This window comes from Adelges cooleyi, unplaced genomic scaffold (genome assembly GCF_023614345.1).
Source record: "Adelges cooleyi isolate 19-005CV unplaced genomic scaffold, UGA_ACOO_1.1 ACOO_flye_CR_arks_rails_tigmint_CR_PRNA_41, whole genome shotgun sequence".
NCBI lineage: Eukaryota > Metazoa > Arthropoda > Insecta > Hemiptera > Adelgidae > Adelges > Adelges cooleyi.
Window position 1 is genome coordinate 3,266,669 of NW_026096090.1, and position 17,499 is coordinate 3,284,167.

A 17,499-nucleotide genomic window follows, 5' to 3' on the forward strand; every position below is an offset into this window, starting at 1 on the left:
TAGATGTTTTTAAATGTTAGTTTAATAGATCACGGTAGATTGAAAAGGTATTAAGGTGTACCTTTTATATATTTATAGATTTATTTTAATAACTTACCTAGGCTGTGAGTATATTATAAATTATAATTAACGTGCCAACCTATCGGAGGCCATTGTTTGCTGATTTTGTAAACAGTGTTTAAGGTGAAGCATAAATATAAATGACTATTGAATAATAAATATAATATTAATATAGACGGTTGTCGGTCAAAACTATATTATTAAACAATAAACACCGTTACACGTTTGAAATTACTAATTGACTACAGTAGTGACCCAGCTAACAGCTGTGAGCAGCACAACTGTAACCGTCAAATACAGTATTCATGTTCATTTTCGCCTTGTTCTCCGTCATCTGACTTAGTATTTCTGTCTCGCCCTTTACATTATGCCTTGAAACAATAATGTTGGTGTTTTCTACTGCCACATTCGTAAGAATAAACATAATTAATAGGAAGGTTCCCAAAACTGAATTTACAATCGTTGTTTGTTGTGAAAAATATGTATGAATGAATAATTGCTTTTCCATTACAGTCGAATCCACTCGTTATCTGCCATATAAGACCTAGATAGAAATGAAAATTTGTTCGTCAAGAAGAAGAAAGTCGCTGCGGTGCATTATTTGTGTGGTGGCGGTGACCCAATTTTTTTTGGACGACATTTTAATGTAGGTACGAGTCGCTCCACCCGTTCGTCCTTATTCCGCGAATTATATTTCCCTCTTGAGCCATTTAGCCCGCCCCTTCTTCGCTGCTGCACTGCTCACTGCATCCGTTACTTCTCGCGCACCACAACAGTTATCGTCGATATTATTACACATTCATGCAGCAGCAGCTACTACAGTACTACTAATAATATTGATAACAGACTTCAAAGAGCTGTTTATGTGTGTATGTGTACGTTTCGCCATATTTGTTGTTGTGTTCGAACTCCGACGTCCGTTGTGATTAAATCGTCGACTCTACCTTCGTTATCTGTTTCGTGCGGAAAGACGGATTGTTGTTTTTGTTTTCCCTCGTTTGTTTTTGTTATTGTCGTCCAACGTTAGCTTTACCTTTAGAGTTTATATTAAAAGTAATTTTTGTTCCTACAACCCATTAATGTTCGCTCACGTATGAATGTTTTGTTCGTCGCTCTGCCGTCACTGTGAATTTCGCGAATCGCATCTCAGGACTTACCAGAAGCAACACACGTAAGCGCAATTCTTCTGGTTCGGACGATATGACTATGTTAGACGTCGGTTTGCCCACGTACGCCAGACGACGACAGCAGAGGTGGCAGAAACAGTGGCCGACCTATGTTTGAATGTCAATAACAAAACATTGTCTGCATTGGTGAGTATAAACTAAATGATTTAAAGGCTTTTGACACCGCAGTAGTCTTGAGGTCAGCCTTAGCTATTCTGATTCTCTCATGTAGATAGCTATGATGGACGAAAAACCCAAGTCTGAAGATAGCAACTGTCAACAAGAGCAGGATGCGCCCACAGTTGTGTCCGAAAAGGGTGTCCTGCTCAGGACAAGCGCCAGAGTGTCAAAGAAGCTGCGTATGACTCCGGCTTCAACTTCTCCAGGACCTAGCTGTTCAAAATTAGGTGATTATTATCAACAATTTATAATTTAGTGATATCTAATAATTTTTTGGTGTATTCTCTAATAGATTCCAGTGACGCCCCAGTTTTTAAGTCATCGAAAATACGCCGTGAACTTTGGTCACTTGAGGATACTAATGCGTTTTTTGAAGGTCTTAATGAATTTGGTAAAGACTTTGAGTCCATTCAATGGTTTATGGTAAATAGAGCCAAGCGTAAAGGTTCTTGTGAACAGGCCGTAAAGAGTAAAGAACAGCTGAGACACTTTTATTATCGCACTTGGCATAAAATTTGCAAATATATTGAATTTCCTAAAGGTATTTTATTAATAACTTATATTGTCAAAACACAACACTATTAAAATATTTATTAACATTTTTATAGAAATCCCAAAAGTAGTTCAAGAACTCTACGGATTAATTAACTATGGTGAACTTAAACGTAGAGTAGGATTTTGTAACGACAAAAACTGGTCTAAGCTGTATGAAATGATATACCACGGTACAACTAAAGTAAGAAGTAAAGGAAAGATGTGGAAGGTAAAAACCCCACATTGTCGGGCTCTTAGAAAACTGAATTGTCTTGAAGGTATTTTTTAGTTTTTGGCTTTGCAAATATTTTTGTTCAATAATAATGTTAGTAATATATAATATTTTTCAGATACAATTGGAGATCTAAAGCTTCCGGGCAAAGTGAGCATTGAATTAAGACCTCGTGATATGGATACTTGGTCCTTAGTACAGTCACTTGCTATGAATCCTCGTATTAGAGCAACGGTAGAATTACAAAAACCATTGTCTATGCTCTTAGCCTTTTTAGAAAATAGATGGCAGTCCGAAAATTGGAAACTAGTATCCTTTTATACATTCAAACTTGATGTATTTAATGTTTTTATTTATCTTTAGTTCACCACTTCTGGTACAGTTTTGTATGATTAAAATTCTTTTTTATTATAAACTATTAGTGAAATAACTTCCTTAATCGTAATTTTATCAGCGCGAACAAATACATAGAGTTCAGACACTAGGGCCCGACCAAGAATCAAAACGAGTAATAAGGGTTGCCCCTGCAACTGGAGTGAATATTACTCCAATCAGTGTGAATTTCAGTGATATTGAAAATAGTTCAAATGTTAGTCTTTTGGCACATAGAAATACTCATAAAATTTCTAAGGAATCTGTTGAATCAATTCTCCAGAAAGTAAATATGTTTAACTGCTTTTTTTTTGCTTATTACTAATGTATAAAATACTATTGATTCTAGTTTCCCTCAACCAAAGTACAGAAACCATATGTTAAACGGGTGCGAACTGAAACGCCTAGTTTATCATCTGGATCCTCACTATCTCAGGATAATACTATACCTACGTGTCCACCAGTTTTATGTTCCTCAAATGATCAGACTTATGAAGGAGAAAAAAGTATGGATGTACTTATGGCCAGTCCACCTAAAAGCGATACAGCTATTTCTCCTCAAGATCATGAAAAAGAGAAAAAGGAAGAATTTATAGTTAGAGTTAAGCAAGGATGGACATTAGCTAATGTAGAATCCATCAAGATTGGAGAACTTTATCTTATTGTAATAAAGATTGTATATTTAAATGATTCATTAAAGAGCTTAACTATTTTTTAACTAATTATTTTAGTGTGGAAGTGAATCCAGAATACAATTGGAGTATTGGTTCGAAGACAATGCTAAAGCAACTAATAAAAATAGATTGTCTCAATCATTAAATAAACTAATTTCAATTGCTCAGTACAACTCAAATTCACCAAAAGTAAGACAAGTTGTGTTGTATATCTTTAAAAGGTTTTGAAAACACTTTTTAAAAATCTAATTCAATTTTTATATTCTAGACCTGTACATGTGGATTTGTAAATAATAAAGCCCACAGTTTACCAAGACAAGCTGAGGTAAACTTGAAAACTTTGTTTAAATATTGTTTACTGTATAAGATAATAACTTATTATTCATCACTCTTATTAGATTAAAGCTGATGTAGATCAAATGCAACGAGGTGCATATTCACTGGTTAACGGTTGTAAAGTAATGGTGCATTCATCATCTGTATTCAGGCGTCCTCTACAACCCAAGCCTTTACATTCGACTGGTTCTTTTGAAGCTCAAGTTGGTGTAAGTATAGTATAATAATTTTGAAAATTATAATATCTGGAATGTATGGTTATTTTTTATTTATAAAATATATTATCGAATAAAGGCTATTGATAAAAAAAAAAATGTATAAATTCTTTTTTTTGCAGAAACTTCAAGGCATGCCACGTTATTGCCAGCGAGCTGGTCGACCCGGTAATAAACATGTTGGAATTGTGCAAAAACTACTTCCTTTGCAACCAAAAACTAGTTTGACAGTTGTTCAGACATCCAACTTTAGGCCAATTGTACCAGCTGTTAGCAATGAACGAACAGTTGATATTGAACCAACTGATACTGATCAATTAGATCTAGCCGAACATTCAGTCCATCGAGCCCCAACCTTGCCAACAAGTCAGTATACACTACACATATATAACTAACTACTAAACCTTTCACAGTTTAATCACTGACTTATTAAATGTTTTATAGTCAAACTAACTTGTTGACAATAAAATAATATAGGATATCAACAAATTATGTTATAATAATATTTTATAGTTGGGTTAAATATAAATAATTGGTTTTAAAATATTAAATATATGCTACATTTTCAGATATTAATTAAATATGTTTACATTTTTCTATGTCGAAACTATCATTTTAATATTCTATTTATTCACATTGGAGGTTTGTTTAAAATAAATAATTACTTTTTATAGAAACATGGGGACCTGCAGAGCAAGAAGATATACCTGATGATGTCAGTATTACATCTTCAACTATCAACCGATTGATAGACACCATACCTGATCTCTCATCATCGCCAAGTTTCTCTGGTCTGTTGCCACAGTGTAGTTCATCATCTTCAAGTCTGATCACCCCTTCCACTAGTCCATCTAGACTTTTAAAGGATGATGGAAATCATTGGCTGAATCCAGAGGTTAACATATTTCTATTAATTTATAACTGTAATATTTTGAACATATAATAAACGATTGATTATTTTATTATGTTCCAGATGGATTTTTCTTTAAGCAGTTTTTTGGGTCACCTTGATAAAGAACAAACATCTGATTTGACCCAAATTGATGGTGGAAAAATAATTTCAAATGATGTGAGTATTAATATAAATTCAATTGTTGTGTAAGAATAAATATTATGTTGGTTACAGTATTACATTATCTGCTATTTTCAGTACAAAAATGACAGTATGACTTGTATGCTTATTTTATTTATAATTTCATGATTGAAACCTGTAATATGTAAAACATATATTAAAAAACTACACAATTTTAATTTTTGCCCAGTACAATATAGTAAAACTAAACTAATAGTTTTAAATATGAAAATAAGCATTTAAGTTTAAAATCATCAAAAATATGAGATTTATTATTTCCCTTTATCATGATAAAAGTTAACCATGCTATAGGTTTTAACATTTGAAATATCCAGTTGAATATTCTCTTAAAAACGGTGTATTTCCTATCAGGTTCATAAATTATATATTAATATATTAATTGCAGTTATTTAAATTATGCCTCGGTATATAATTATTGTAAACTAATTTTCAGGTTGAAGCCCAATTTCAATGTCTCATGAGTGAGAACAGTACAGATTACACTGCCAAGTTTGCGGACTTAGCAGCTCAGGTGGCTGCTAGCAATAACAACTGTCAATAATTTTTTTTATTCATATTTATTTAGTTATTATAATTTCAATTTGTTATTCGTAAAAAAAAAATTACAATTTTTTTAGGTGTTACTATATTTATAACAAAATGATAAGTGTTTTATATATTATACAATTATACAGTGCCCGTATTATTATTATTATTTGTTGACGTAACAAAGAAGATTCTTTGTGTAATATAATAAGTTGAGATAGTAAATTATTGTTTTTTTCTTGGATTTAATTGCCAATAGCAGATAAAAGTTGATTATACATAAATATTAAATGCTTTAATTATTAACATATAAATAATAATTAAATAACAATTTTTAGTAATAATGTAGTTATTTTCTTAACAAACATAGCTAAGTTTTCTAATCGATAGTAATGAAAAAATATATTTTACTTAAAAAATATTAAGCTTTGAGGGTTAAATACTTAATACAACGATGAACTAATAAAATATTGACTTAATTTAATTGTATTTTAAGAAATCAGAAGTTTTCATATAATTCAGAAAAATATTGCATGTTTATGTTAAATTGTCAAGTCAACAATATCGTTGATTATATTACAATCTATTGTAATATTAAACAGCACCGAGTTATTATATTGATAAAATATTATAATTTATGAGATGAACAAATTGCAGAAAAATTATGCATAACAAACAGTACAAATATTATTACATAGAACAACCAATAGATAGTATAATAGTTATGGCAATATTGTAAAGGATAATTTACATCTTCATAAGCTAATGCTTTGATTATGAACAGTAACATTATATTCTTAATTATTCATTATATATTGTTTACTAACGGAATATTGCTGAAACACAATTTTAATAATATATTTAATTGTTTCTTTCACAGATTCAATTCTGCTATTTTATAGTCACAAAATTTCAAAGTGAACAGTGATACTCGATAGTACAATAAATAATAAATCTTATGAGATCGATTCTTTTAACATATTAAAATATTTTTTAAATTTGAATAAAAAACAAGCATGCCATAACTTCAAATTTTAAATTAACCAAAGCTCATTGCTCAATATGGTAAAAGTGTAGGAATTCTGACAAAATATAGCCAGTAAAATATTGTCAAGTAATATTATTGGTTGAATATTGTTGACAACATAACAAAAAATGTAAGCGACATATTTTTTGTTCAATTACTTGAGAGGAGCAATCAATTATCAATTATGTTATTGACATCAAAATAAAGGAAAACACATTTTACAGAAAAATGTCACATATCACCTTTTTTTACAAGCATAAAATAATTTATAATAATAATATAAATAATGATATAAAATAACTAACTTGCCACACTAAAATATTTAAGGTTCGTTATTACTTAATTATATTATTGTTTTTTTCAGATTTTTCAAAATAAATTCAAATAAAGGGCTGAAAATATTTTAGCAAAAAAATATTTACGCTGAAAATAAAACCAAAATAAAAAACAACAAATTTTTACGAAAAAAAACTTTGAAGAAAACTTATTTAATAAAAAATGATCGGGGTAAAACATACAAGTAAAAGATCTTGGCGTGATTTTTTAAATTGATTATTTAATTTACTCTGCTCATAAATTATAATAACACTAATTTGATGGAATAAAACAATTAACTAATAAACTAGATATTTTACTAGTAATATATTGTTAGAAATGATTCATAAGTGATTAATGTTTCATATAATTATTTAACATAGGTATTTTAATTAACTTTTATAAATTTTTTATTGAATAAATAAATACACCTAAAACTATATTATCTAATTGGTAAACTAAATAATTACTGTAATAAAAGTTAGCATAATTAAAGAGTGAACTTCTTAAATGTATGCAACATTGTCTAAAACAAACTAAATAACAGATAAAAAATTATATTATATTATTAATCTTAAATGAAGACTTTGTATAAAAATATATGCCACATTATATCACGGTGAAATAACAATTTGGTACTTTGAAAACATATTGGATTGTTTTCATTCCACGTACAACTTAAATAATTAATAAAACTATATTTTATGATTTCACATTTGGAATGTTTGGCAAATTCACTCTTCAATTAGGTATAAATGTTTTAAAAGTCAACTATTTAAAAATCACTGATATAAAAAAAAACCCAACAATATGTTCCATAATATTATTTATCTTACATATAATTTTAGATTAATAATTAAAAAAATAAACCAGTTAATGTTAATATATATAAATAGAAGAAAACCAATACTCTAAGTATAGTTCTGGTGGTATAAGAGTAATAAAATTGATAACACAAACTATGAAAATAAACTGTTATATAAAAATTAATTTAAAGCTATTAATGTAAATTAATTAGCCTGACTTAGCAACTTATTAATGTATACTTTTAAGAGATGAAACTGTGAATTAATCAGACATTTTTTGATAATATTTTTAAATGGTAATATTGAATGGCACACATACAATAAAACTTTTGAAAAGTCTAATCTTAATATCCGATACTAAATAATAGTATAAATAAAATTATTCAACCATTTGGAGTAACGAGTTAACGGTTAGATCTTTGTTACCGTTATTGGCTTCAAAAACAGTTTTCACAGTTTCTTTATCCATATTTGGGAACATATCTTGAACCTATAATTTGAATTTATTAAAGAACAGTGTCTAGTATAATATTTAATTACATGTGATATACTTGTTTTAAGTCTTCGGGATTTAATGGTAATGGTTGAGGTGCTGAGGGTTGCACATAAATTGGAGTAAGACCAGCACTCGGATCACCATATTTAGATATAGGGGGCATCATCATAACTGGAGGAACTAGTCCTAAAGACGGTGGCACCTTAGAGATCAAGTAAAATATATTTTTAAGTTTTAGTAAAAATGTATTTTTATCGCAACAAATTAAACACTTACCCCATAGCTCATAATTATAGCTATAGTACCCTCTTGATTAGGTCCTTGTTTACCAGTAAGATTGTACCACTGTTCAATTGTAACACCTTTAAATATTTGTAAAGGAATTGGTACTGTTGTCCAAGCGATTAACTCATCCATTTTAAATGAGCACTCGTCAAATATCTCTACATGAATCTGATTAACACCATCTGGAAGAAGACTGTTACAAGCAATTTAAACATGAAACATATATAAAATGTATGTAAAAATATTAATAAAATTACGTTTGAACAGTTTTATTCCATTTAGGAGTTTTGCCACCATTTGTGTCTGTTTGTGTTTCATATACACAGTGTCCTACTCTTAGACGTACATATGGATCCATTCGGGTTAAACCATAGTTTTTGGCAAGTCTAGCTTGAACAACAGTGATGTTTAGTCGATTACGATCACGGTCTCCTGGTACTGAAGTTAATGCCTGTTGAAGAGCCAAAGCTGCTTGCTGATCAGCAGCTTCTTGTTGCTGTTTAGCTGAAGTCTCATTTAAAGCAATTACATCGAGACGTAAGAAATCTTTAGGAAGATCGCCAACATATACCTAAACAAATTAGGGAAGTATTAAACTATAGCTAGCAGCTAAGAAAATGTCTATAAATATAATTATTCAGTGCCCACTCCATATAATATAATTGATTAAATTGTCATTAATATTCCTGCTGTGGTATAATCTTAAAATTTAACTTTGTAACAAAACTAGTTATTCTGTTTACATAAGTAACCAAGAATTACTAAGTGTACTAACATAAAACTATAGACATATGATTAAAACATTTTAATTATATGATAATTTTAAATTACTTTTATGGAATGTGGAGTATTAGATTATTGACATGTTAAAAAAGTTAAGAAAATTAATTATTTCATGGTATTACTAGAGATTAATTTTATAACCCATTTAAAGATAACTTACTGTAATAAAAATAATTAGTTAAAGCCCACTCAATATACTTTCTGCTATTCTACGCATAGAATAACAAAGCTGTGTAGGGACTTTGTTATTCTATATGTAGTGTACTTAAATTCATTATATAAAAAATATAACTTGCACATATTAAATAAAAGAACTAATAGGGGGAAATAATTAATTTTCATATTTTAACTGACAATACTATGAATTATAAAAAATAAATTTCATATGTCAATCACATTTTGACTTTGAAAAATTGTTAGAAATAAAAAAAAAAATGTTAGTAGTTATTTAATTATAAGAAGTATAAAATTTAGTCTAATTGAAATTTATAGAATATTTGTCTGTAATATACTTTATTAGATAATTTCTGATTGATATGTGTTTTATGCTGACATGATTAGAAAGAATAAAAGAATAATGGTTTTAATTAACAACAGACATCAAAGAAATAACAATACACCCATTTAAAATGAGTGATAATTCCACAATATTATTGTATATTTATATGATATATTCATTAAATAAAAAAGATATAATTGAAAAATATTATGTTAATAGCTAGTTTGTAAGAAAATAATTTACTCTTTTTCGTCTTTCTTCATTAGTTCTAGAAGTTGTTGATGCCATGATTTTCAATGGTTTAGAAAATAATTACAGACACGTACCTATTAAATTATTTATTACTCGAAAATACTATAAAAAATGTATTCCAATATAAAAAACGAGCAAATATTGACATTTCGCTACAGACAACTTTTTTTATGTCCCAAAGTTTACAGATGGTTAGAAAACATCAAGCTCGTGAATTTATAAGTAATGATAATAAAATATTACACATATTATTGTTATTTCACTACGATAACAAAATTGTAGGTGCGATAACAACTCCGCTTTTATTATTGTAAAAACATTTTTTTATTATTTATTTTATAAAATCTCTATTATTCTTATCTTAAGCGTACAGTGTGAGAACTAGCGCGATAATTGTACGGTCGATCAGTAGGTTGCCGCCACTGTTAGCCGACACACACGGGATGCAAACAAACTTAACCTCAACCACATAAGCCTCTACTTTCCTTCAACCGAAAACGTGTTCATTTTGATATTCCGTTCAAGGAATTTTGCGCGAAGTTTGGCTAAAACCGATTGGTTTTTCGTAATTCTTGTTATCGGTACAACATCTGAACACACAGTTTCAAAATGTCCGACGTCGAAGATACTGTGGAAGCCGGTGAGAACGGAGATATGTTCAACCTTTTGAAAGAAGTATTGAAAAACGCTCAAGTGAACGGCAGCCTTTTACACGGAATTCACGAGGGTGCTAAAGCTCTGGAAAAGAAATTGGGTAAATATGAAATAGTATGCTGTCAATCGATATTATTCAATTATTTTTGGTATCCCATAAACTCCCGTTTGTTAACCCTCCATAGGTGTGTTGTGTGTGTTGGCCAACAACTGTGAAGAAGCTATGTACAAAAAGTTGGTAACTGGATTATGCGCAGAAAGCAGTATTCCCCTGATTGAAGTTGACAGTAACAAAACTCTCGGTGAATGGAGCGGCTTGTGTAAGTACGACAATAACGGCCAAGCAAGGAAAGTCGTAGGCTGTTCTTGTGTCGTTGTCAAACACTTTGGTGATGACACACAAGAATTGGATACTTTGTTAGAGATTTTGAAAAAGAAAAATTTTGCGTAGACCTTAATAAACACCAAATCTTTTTGATTTAAATGCCTAACTTGTGTTTTTTTTTTAAACATCATTCATAAACATTGTCCTGCCATAGCATTCAACTGTATAGGTAATAATCAAGATTTTGATTTTAAATCTAGTAAAGTTTATTTAAGCTAGTCAAGTTGTAAAATGTATTAAGGATTTCATAGAACATTTTTCTAATCTCGCATATGGTCATACTTTTACTCTTGAAATATGTGTGAAAAGCTTATGTATGTCAATTCACTAAAAAGCTGGAAAAACAGTGTAGGGAAAAAGTGAACTAAATTTACGTTAAAATAAAGTTAATATTTGTAATGCAGAAAGCAAAAAGAGACATATTGTCAGCAAAGTTGATTTTTTAGCAACTATGATGTTTGAGGTTTCAAATTTTTAACACAGTCAATCAAGATTCAGACAATTTTGGAAAATACAAAAAGATGTCCCTTTTTGCTTTTTATCACACAATTAAAAATATTATGATAATAAATATAATCTCAGTAATACACATTTACCTTCGAGAATTAAAGATAATTCTCTTTTAGTCAGCTTCTATGTATTATTTTATTAAATAGTTCTACTTTATATAAACTGAGCAAACCAAAGTTCTTGGAACTTACTTTTTATTAAGGAGCAAAGTAAATGCAATATTTGACAAAAAAAACTTCTTTTATACAATTTGATAAGGGTACATTTTAAATTAATTTGTGATAGCCTTTGGGTATAATTTTTAATTATTTAACATTTATTGTTAAAACCATTTGATTAGTAAAAAATGACTGTGGTAAAGAGATGACACCTTAGAATATCCTATCTGTTTGAACTGTGGCGACTTAGTTGACGACCTACGAATTCATGAATTTGGTTCACATTTTGTGCATAGCTTAATCTGTATAGTATAAAATTAACATTTAAAGTAAACACTCATTAAATTAAATAACACTAACACTTTAACGATAACTTTACAAATAATCAGTACGGACACGCTTGCTCTATATGTAATAGACTGTGGTTTCAAAAAGATTTAAAGAAACAAACTATGTAACACAATATGAGACAACGCGCATGAGCAACTAAAAACTCTCGCAACTGCTGACCGTCAGCCGATAATAAAGTTTTATTTTTTGTACTCTCTATAAAGAAGTTTCACTTCAATAACTAAACATTAGTAAAAACGGTTATCATTTTTAATTATTAAGGACTGTAAATATTTAGTCAAAACTAAATTTTTAAAGAGGTTCTTCGAAATAAAGTGGCTTCTGATGCTATTCTTTAAAAATAATATATTTTATAGTAGTCATAGAAAATGTGTATGTTCATCAAAATAATTAAAACAAATTATAGCTGCTTACAGTTTTACAATGTTAAATTTATCTGTTAGGGTATTAAAAGACTAAAGTAATGCTAACTGTGCAAGGAACATTTTATCATATACTATGTATCTGTGTAATTGTTAAAGCACATCAACGTGATGCGATTTAAGTTAATCCTGGATAACAAATGTTTTAAGAAAGTTGCACATAAACCTATTTTATAGGAATTATAGCTTAATGTATGTCATTATACTTTTAAATTAGTAATGCTAGTTAAATTAAATTTTTCTTCGTTATGAAAATCCTAAATGATGATTAATGAAATTTCAAAGAGATAATACTTGGTTCGTTTATTTTGTACTTGTTATTTAACACTTTCAATGTCACTGACACATTTACGCACTAACTGGATGTATTCTTATAGAAAAACTGAACCTTCGAGAAGCTATTAAAATATGAAACTGTGTTGAAAGTGTTGTTAGTTGACAATCAAAAATACTTTAATATCACAATTTGAATGTGTTGTCAATGCAGATTGATGATAAAACATTTAATACAATTAAATACTAAAATGTTATTTTCAAAGGAATCGTCCTGGCGATCAAAAAATGTATGTGGTTATATTTGAAAAATTAAATAAGTTAATTATTATTATTTTTATGACTTCTCATTTATACTTAAAGAGAAGAAGAAACAACTTTTATTTGATCAACTGTTCCTACAGAACAGCTAAACATTTTCAATGTGGCGCCGCAATTATTAGTTGTTTTATTTTTTTATTATATAATATTAAACTTACAAAAAAGTAATAAAAATAACTAGTATAATATAATGACCTAGTAGGTATGATAATAATTTTTTATTAAAAGTAGGTTTGTACTTGTCAATGTAAAAGAGAAATAAGACTTGTAGGACGGGAGTACTAAATAAAGGTAATCCTTTAAAACTTTTAAAAATAAGATGTGTACAGTGTACTGATATGTATTATGTTACTTAACATTCACTTAGTAAATGGGTAAGTAACTCTTTATTATTTATATGTACTTATGTTTAAATTTATGAATATATTAATGTGAAATGTGAAATAATTAAATTTATGCAGAATTGAATTTTGCCTAATGTAGGTTAGTGTCGTTAGTAAAATTCACTCGAATTTTTGTCTTTAAGCTAGGTACTACTATTTAATTACACAAATTCAAACACGTTTAAATCGTTTTGATGGTGTTCAAAAATATTTACATATTTCAAATTAATGTGTGCGAACTAAAAAAAAAAAACATTTGTAGGCTAATGGTAATCGTTGATCTCTTTGAGGTTCCCATTTGTTATGATAACATTAAGTATCGGGTTCGCACCTGTAAAATAAATTCTTTTACCAAACCAATCATACATGAAATTATAGGTTTGATATTACCCGCAGCTGCTGTAGTCGAATGTAAACCCCGTTGAGCATTCCTGTTCTTCGCGACATTGACAAGTGCAAGCGTCCGAGTTCCACATTTTTACATCTGCCTCTTCATCGCATTTGGTTTGATCTTCATGGTTTGTACACTCGCATCTGCATTCGTTAGGGCGATAAGTTTGTGACGAACTGCAGTCCTGCAAGTTAGAAATAGTAAATACACGTTAATTATTATATTTGTGGCGATGTAGTGATGTTAGATTAGAGAATAGGGTGGTCTTTATATTACAAGCTATAAAATTTGACTCAAGGAACCATAAAACTTGTTCAATGTACTAAAAAAAAAGGGTTCGCCAAAATAAGGTATCAGTAATTTAATTGAGAGGTTGTTGATGTAGGAGCTGCCTATCCCGTTCACTCTAAATTATAGTTATGAATTATAAAAAAAAAAAATTGAGTATGCTTCTTAAATGTAAATGTTTAAAATGTGTTTACGCTGAATGCGTTTTACTCATTGTAATTTAACTGATTTTACTCATTGATTAAGAGAAATCCACCTATTGTAAAATAGCAAGAAGATATTTTGGAGGGGTTGTCATATACTTATTTTAAATATGCTTTGGAAAACAAGTTTTCACTGTTTTATAAAGATAAGAAATTCCTTTTTTAATTATTAATATATAAACTAATAACATATTAAAAAAACAGTTATGGCAATCCCTCCAAAATGTGATCATTTCATAATAGGCTTTTTTTCTCGAAATCCACCATCGACCGAGTAAAATGAAACAAAAGAGTCTTGATATTTACACATTATAGTTAAAATTAAATTAAGCTTTTCGAATATAGCCTATACCAAACTCCTTAATAAATAGTGGGTATAATGTAATTTTTAAATGTTATTTCAAAGGTGTATTATACAGTTGCTAAACTTTCTTTTTCTTTAACAATACAGTCACATTTGCACTTGTTGTGTTGTTCCACGGTCACAGTTTTTTTCTCTTTAACCTGAAATGCACCGTCCGAATTGTACTGCATAACCGTTACCTATAGAGTAAAAAAAAAAACAACGGATCAAGTAACGTTGTAAGTGACGACTCAAAGTGAAGCGTGATGACGCGACGTACTTGAAAGTCTATCATTTCCACTTCGGTCGGTTGACATGCCAATAGTTCATGAGAACAGCAGCCTCCGCAACGGTTTACACGAGTGCAGGGTGGTGAATAGTAAAGGCTCGGGTCGTCCGAATCTTTCAGACTAACAGTTTTGTTTTCGATGGAACACCCTGCAGCTTTAGGCACCAATGCGGCATCTGTAACGTAAAATGATAAGTAAGTAGTATTTAGTAACGTATTCGGCGTTGTATAGTGTACGGATAAGTACTTTGAATTGTGTTTGCAGCGTCGTTTCCCAACAATTTCTCCACGTTAACGTTTGGCATAAACTTATGGAACAGACCCGATACGTTACTGGTAAACTCATTTAGTTCCATAATAATATTTAAAGGTATCTATAACAATAAGTACCAGTAGGAATGTAATGAAATACAAACGTCCAAATTAGAGTACACCAACTACTCTTAAGGAATTCTGATTAGGCACTTTGTCACATAAATAAAAATAAATTGAAATCTACAACTTTAGATTACATAATATATTAGCATATTTATTGTTATACCAATGAGAATTTAACTGTTATGTTAATTTTTTTTTATCAAAGTGGTCATTTTAAATATTTTTTTATGTATCTCCGTTTTTGGAATAAACCGTTTGTATTTATCACGCACATTTAAAAATACACGTTTAAAAAATTACACTGTTCACTACTTATAACAACTTATACTTCAAGTACAATACTTCACGTTATTCTATCTTCGTAATTTTGAATCGAATAAAATAGGTACATTTTCTTGACCACATGAAACGATTATTGACAATGAATGGATTTAAAAAAAAAGTAAAAGATATATGTCGACGTTTTATTTTTAGTTTGCTTCAAATTTTAAGCATAACATCGTTTGTACCTATCATATTAAAAGCAAAATATGTATTTATTTATTTCATAGTGATCAAAGACACATTAAATTAGTAATTTTATTAGTTAGTTGTGTATATTATTAAACTAATTGTCACCTATTTTAACTGGTCCTGGGTTAGTTTTGTCGTAAATATGCCTATTCATATTGTACATACCCATATGGGAATTTTATAAATCTCTACACGCTACACCTGCAGTTGACTCCATATGGAGTTAACATTTATTTAAACTTCTCTAGATAGATGTTTAGTGAAATTATTCGACGCTTGAGTGTTTTTTTATGAACGCCTAAAGTCGTGGTTGTATAAAATGTAAGCATTAAAAAAATGTTAGTGCCTCTTCTATTGAAATAAACATAACACTATGAACTATTTTCTTGTTGGTTAATTACCTATTTTTATTGTATCAAATTTATTAATATTATAATTATTTAGCTTTATAAATCAGTGGACATGGAGAACAGTAACATAATTGTTTTTCAAAGGTACATTTTACAGTTATTTAGTTCAAAATAATATGATTAGTTATAAGTTATAATTAAACGGAAAACATAACTAATTCGGGTACCTATTCTCAAACAAACCCAATAATCTGTGAAATATGTATACTATAATACCTAACTAGCTTGGCAAACAATAGTAATATTTACTTCTGTTTTTGAGTAATTTTCGGTCATCGAATTTGGTTCGTTACGGCAATGTTGACTAGTTTCGAGACGATGGTCATTGCAGTTCAACTTAGGCTTTTCAACCAGATCCGGCTGCGCGTCCATACTGTCGGCCACAGCAGCGAAGATGATAGAAAACATATAACATATTTTAAACAACGTATACGGTGACATAGCAAAACGTGTACAGTCGCATTCGTCACAATATGCAGTTTGTCGAGCATCTTAGTTCTATACTGTCGAGTGAGTATTAGCTGAGATAAGAGTAGTGACGATTTTTGCTGAAGTGTTATTGTGTTCAAAAAGAAACCACGTGTTTTCTTGATTAATCGTTATTCCTTCCATAATTTTTTTGTCGAACAATTAGAAACATTAATTTCTAGCAAAACTTGATAGGGTATCTAGGATAGTCACGAGGTAAACTGGACTACACGTAACCGGTAACTACAAACAAAATTGTGCTTCCGTTTAAATTATTAATCAATACAAAATATCATAGTTCATAATACTTTTCAATGAAACGAATTGGATTTATTTAGAACGATTTTAACTTCTCTACCTGCGTTAATCCGCTTAATCGCCGACTTTGGGTTGTCCAAGTCTGTTGACTATACCTCCAAAATATTTGTGCGTAAAATTTGTACTCATTTATGTAATGCCAATCTCAAAATCAGTAAAATCCCTAAATTGAAAAATTTAATTTTGTATTTGGGCTGTTGTAATATTTGCATAAGCCCTACGTAAAAAATTTGATGTCGACAATAATTATAATAATTCATAGTGAATTATCGAATGTAGGGACTAGGAGGATGGAGCTAGACACAAAAATAAAAGTTTTGCGTCTTTTAATTGGTATAGATACAGTTATTACACCAAGATGCTATAGAATTGCATAACCAGAGGGCCGTCTTATTAAATAATATCAGTTATATTTTGTATAGGTTTAAATGTTTTTTTCTTTTATTACACGACCAATCCGAGTGCTGGTTAGTTAGTATAAAAAATACAACCATCATACAGCTAATACATCAAGAAGTTAACAAACCGGGACCAAAGCAATGTTCAATTTGAGTGTGGATAAATCATACACGAACGCTTCGATACCAATTT

The 17,499-nt window shown here is 29.5% G+C and overlaps 4 protein-coding genes across 6 annotated transcripts; 2 read left to right on the forward strand and 2 right to left on the reverse strand.

The window, feature by feature from the left end:
• Positions 1-400: 400 nt before the first annotated feature.
• Positions 401-5,612, forward strand: LOC126841726 (uncharacterized). 2 transcript variants are annotated; one of them, XM_050578339.1, is made up of 14 exons: positions 401-1,373; positions 1,463-1,633; positions 1,699-1,947; positions 2,015-2,218; positions 2,291-2,481; positions 2,627-2,830; positions 2,894-3,208; positions 3,276-3,407; positions 3,487-3,543; positions 3,617-3,763; positions 3,892-4,135; positions 4,444-4,664; positions 4,743-4,838; positions 5,296-5,612. In XM_050578339.1, the coding sequence occupies exons 2-14, from the start codon at positions 1,465-1,467 to the stop codon at positions 5,401-5,403; spliced, it is 2,337 nt and encodes a 778-aa protein (XP_050434296.1). In that variant the 5' UTR covers positions 401-1,373; positions 1,463-1,464; the 3' UTR covers positions 5,404-5,612. The 2 variants fall into 2 exon arrangements, with proteins under 2 accessions (XP_050434296.1, XP_050434295.1); XM_050578338.1 differs by having other exon boundaries at positions 403-1,373; positions 1,459-1,633.
• Positions 5,613-7,137: 1,525 nt separating this feature from the next.
• On the reverse strand, positions 7,138-10,080 carry LOC126841728 (toll-interacting protein-like). The gene is made up of 5 exons (XM_050578340.1): positions 9,842-10,080; positions 8,574-8,887; positions 8,308-8,509; positions 8,087-8,233; positions 7,138-8,025 (listed from the first exon to the last, which is right to left on the reverse strand). Exons 1-5 carry the CDS (start codon positions 9,884-9,886, stop codon positions 7,915-7,917), a joined length of 819 nt encoding a protein of 272 aa, XP_050434297.1. The 5' UTR covers positions 9,887-10,080; the 3' UTR covers positions 7,138-7,914.
• Positions 10,081-10,305: 225 nt separating this feature from the next.
• LOC126841729 (40S ribosomal protein S12) lies at positions 10,306-10,988 on the forward strand. The gene is made up of 2 exons (XM_050578341.1): positions 10,306-10,604; positions 10,690-10,988. The coding sequence occupies exons 1-2, from the start codon at positions 10,460-10,462 to the stop codon at positions 10,953-10,955; spliced, it is 411 nt and encodes a 136-aa protein (XP_050434298.1). The 5' UTR covers positions 10,306-10,459; the 3' UTR covers positions 10,956-10,988.
• Positions 10,989-13,248: 2,260 nt separating this feature from the next.
• On the reverse strand, positions 13,249-16,825 carry LOC126841837 (vascular endothelial growth factor A-A-like). Of its 2 annotated transcripts, none has more exons than XM_050578514.1 (6): positions 16,372-16,825; positions 15,069-15,195; positions 14,813-14,997; positions 14,607-14,732; positions 13,698-13,882; positions 13,249-13,638 (listed from the first exon to the last, which is right to left on the reverse strand). In XM_050578514.1, the coding sequence occupies exons 1-6, from the start codon at positions 16,561-16,563 to the stop codon at positions 13,620-13,622; spliced, it is 834 nt and encodes a 277-aa protein (XP_050434471.1). In that variant the 5' UTR covers positions 16,564-16,825; the 3' UTR covers positions 13,249-13,619. The 2 variants fall into 2 exon arrangements, with proteins under 2 accessions (XP_050434471.1, XP_050434472.1); XM_050578515.1 differs by having other exon boundaries at positions 13,698-13,880; positions 14,620-14,732; positions 16,372-16,821.
• Between the last annotated feature and the right edge of the window lie 674 nt (positions 16,826-17,499).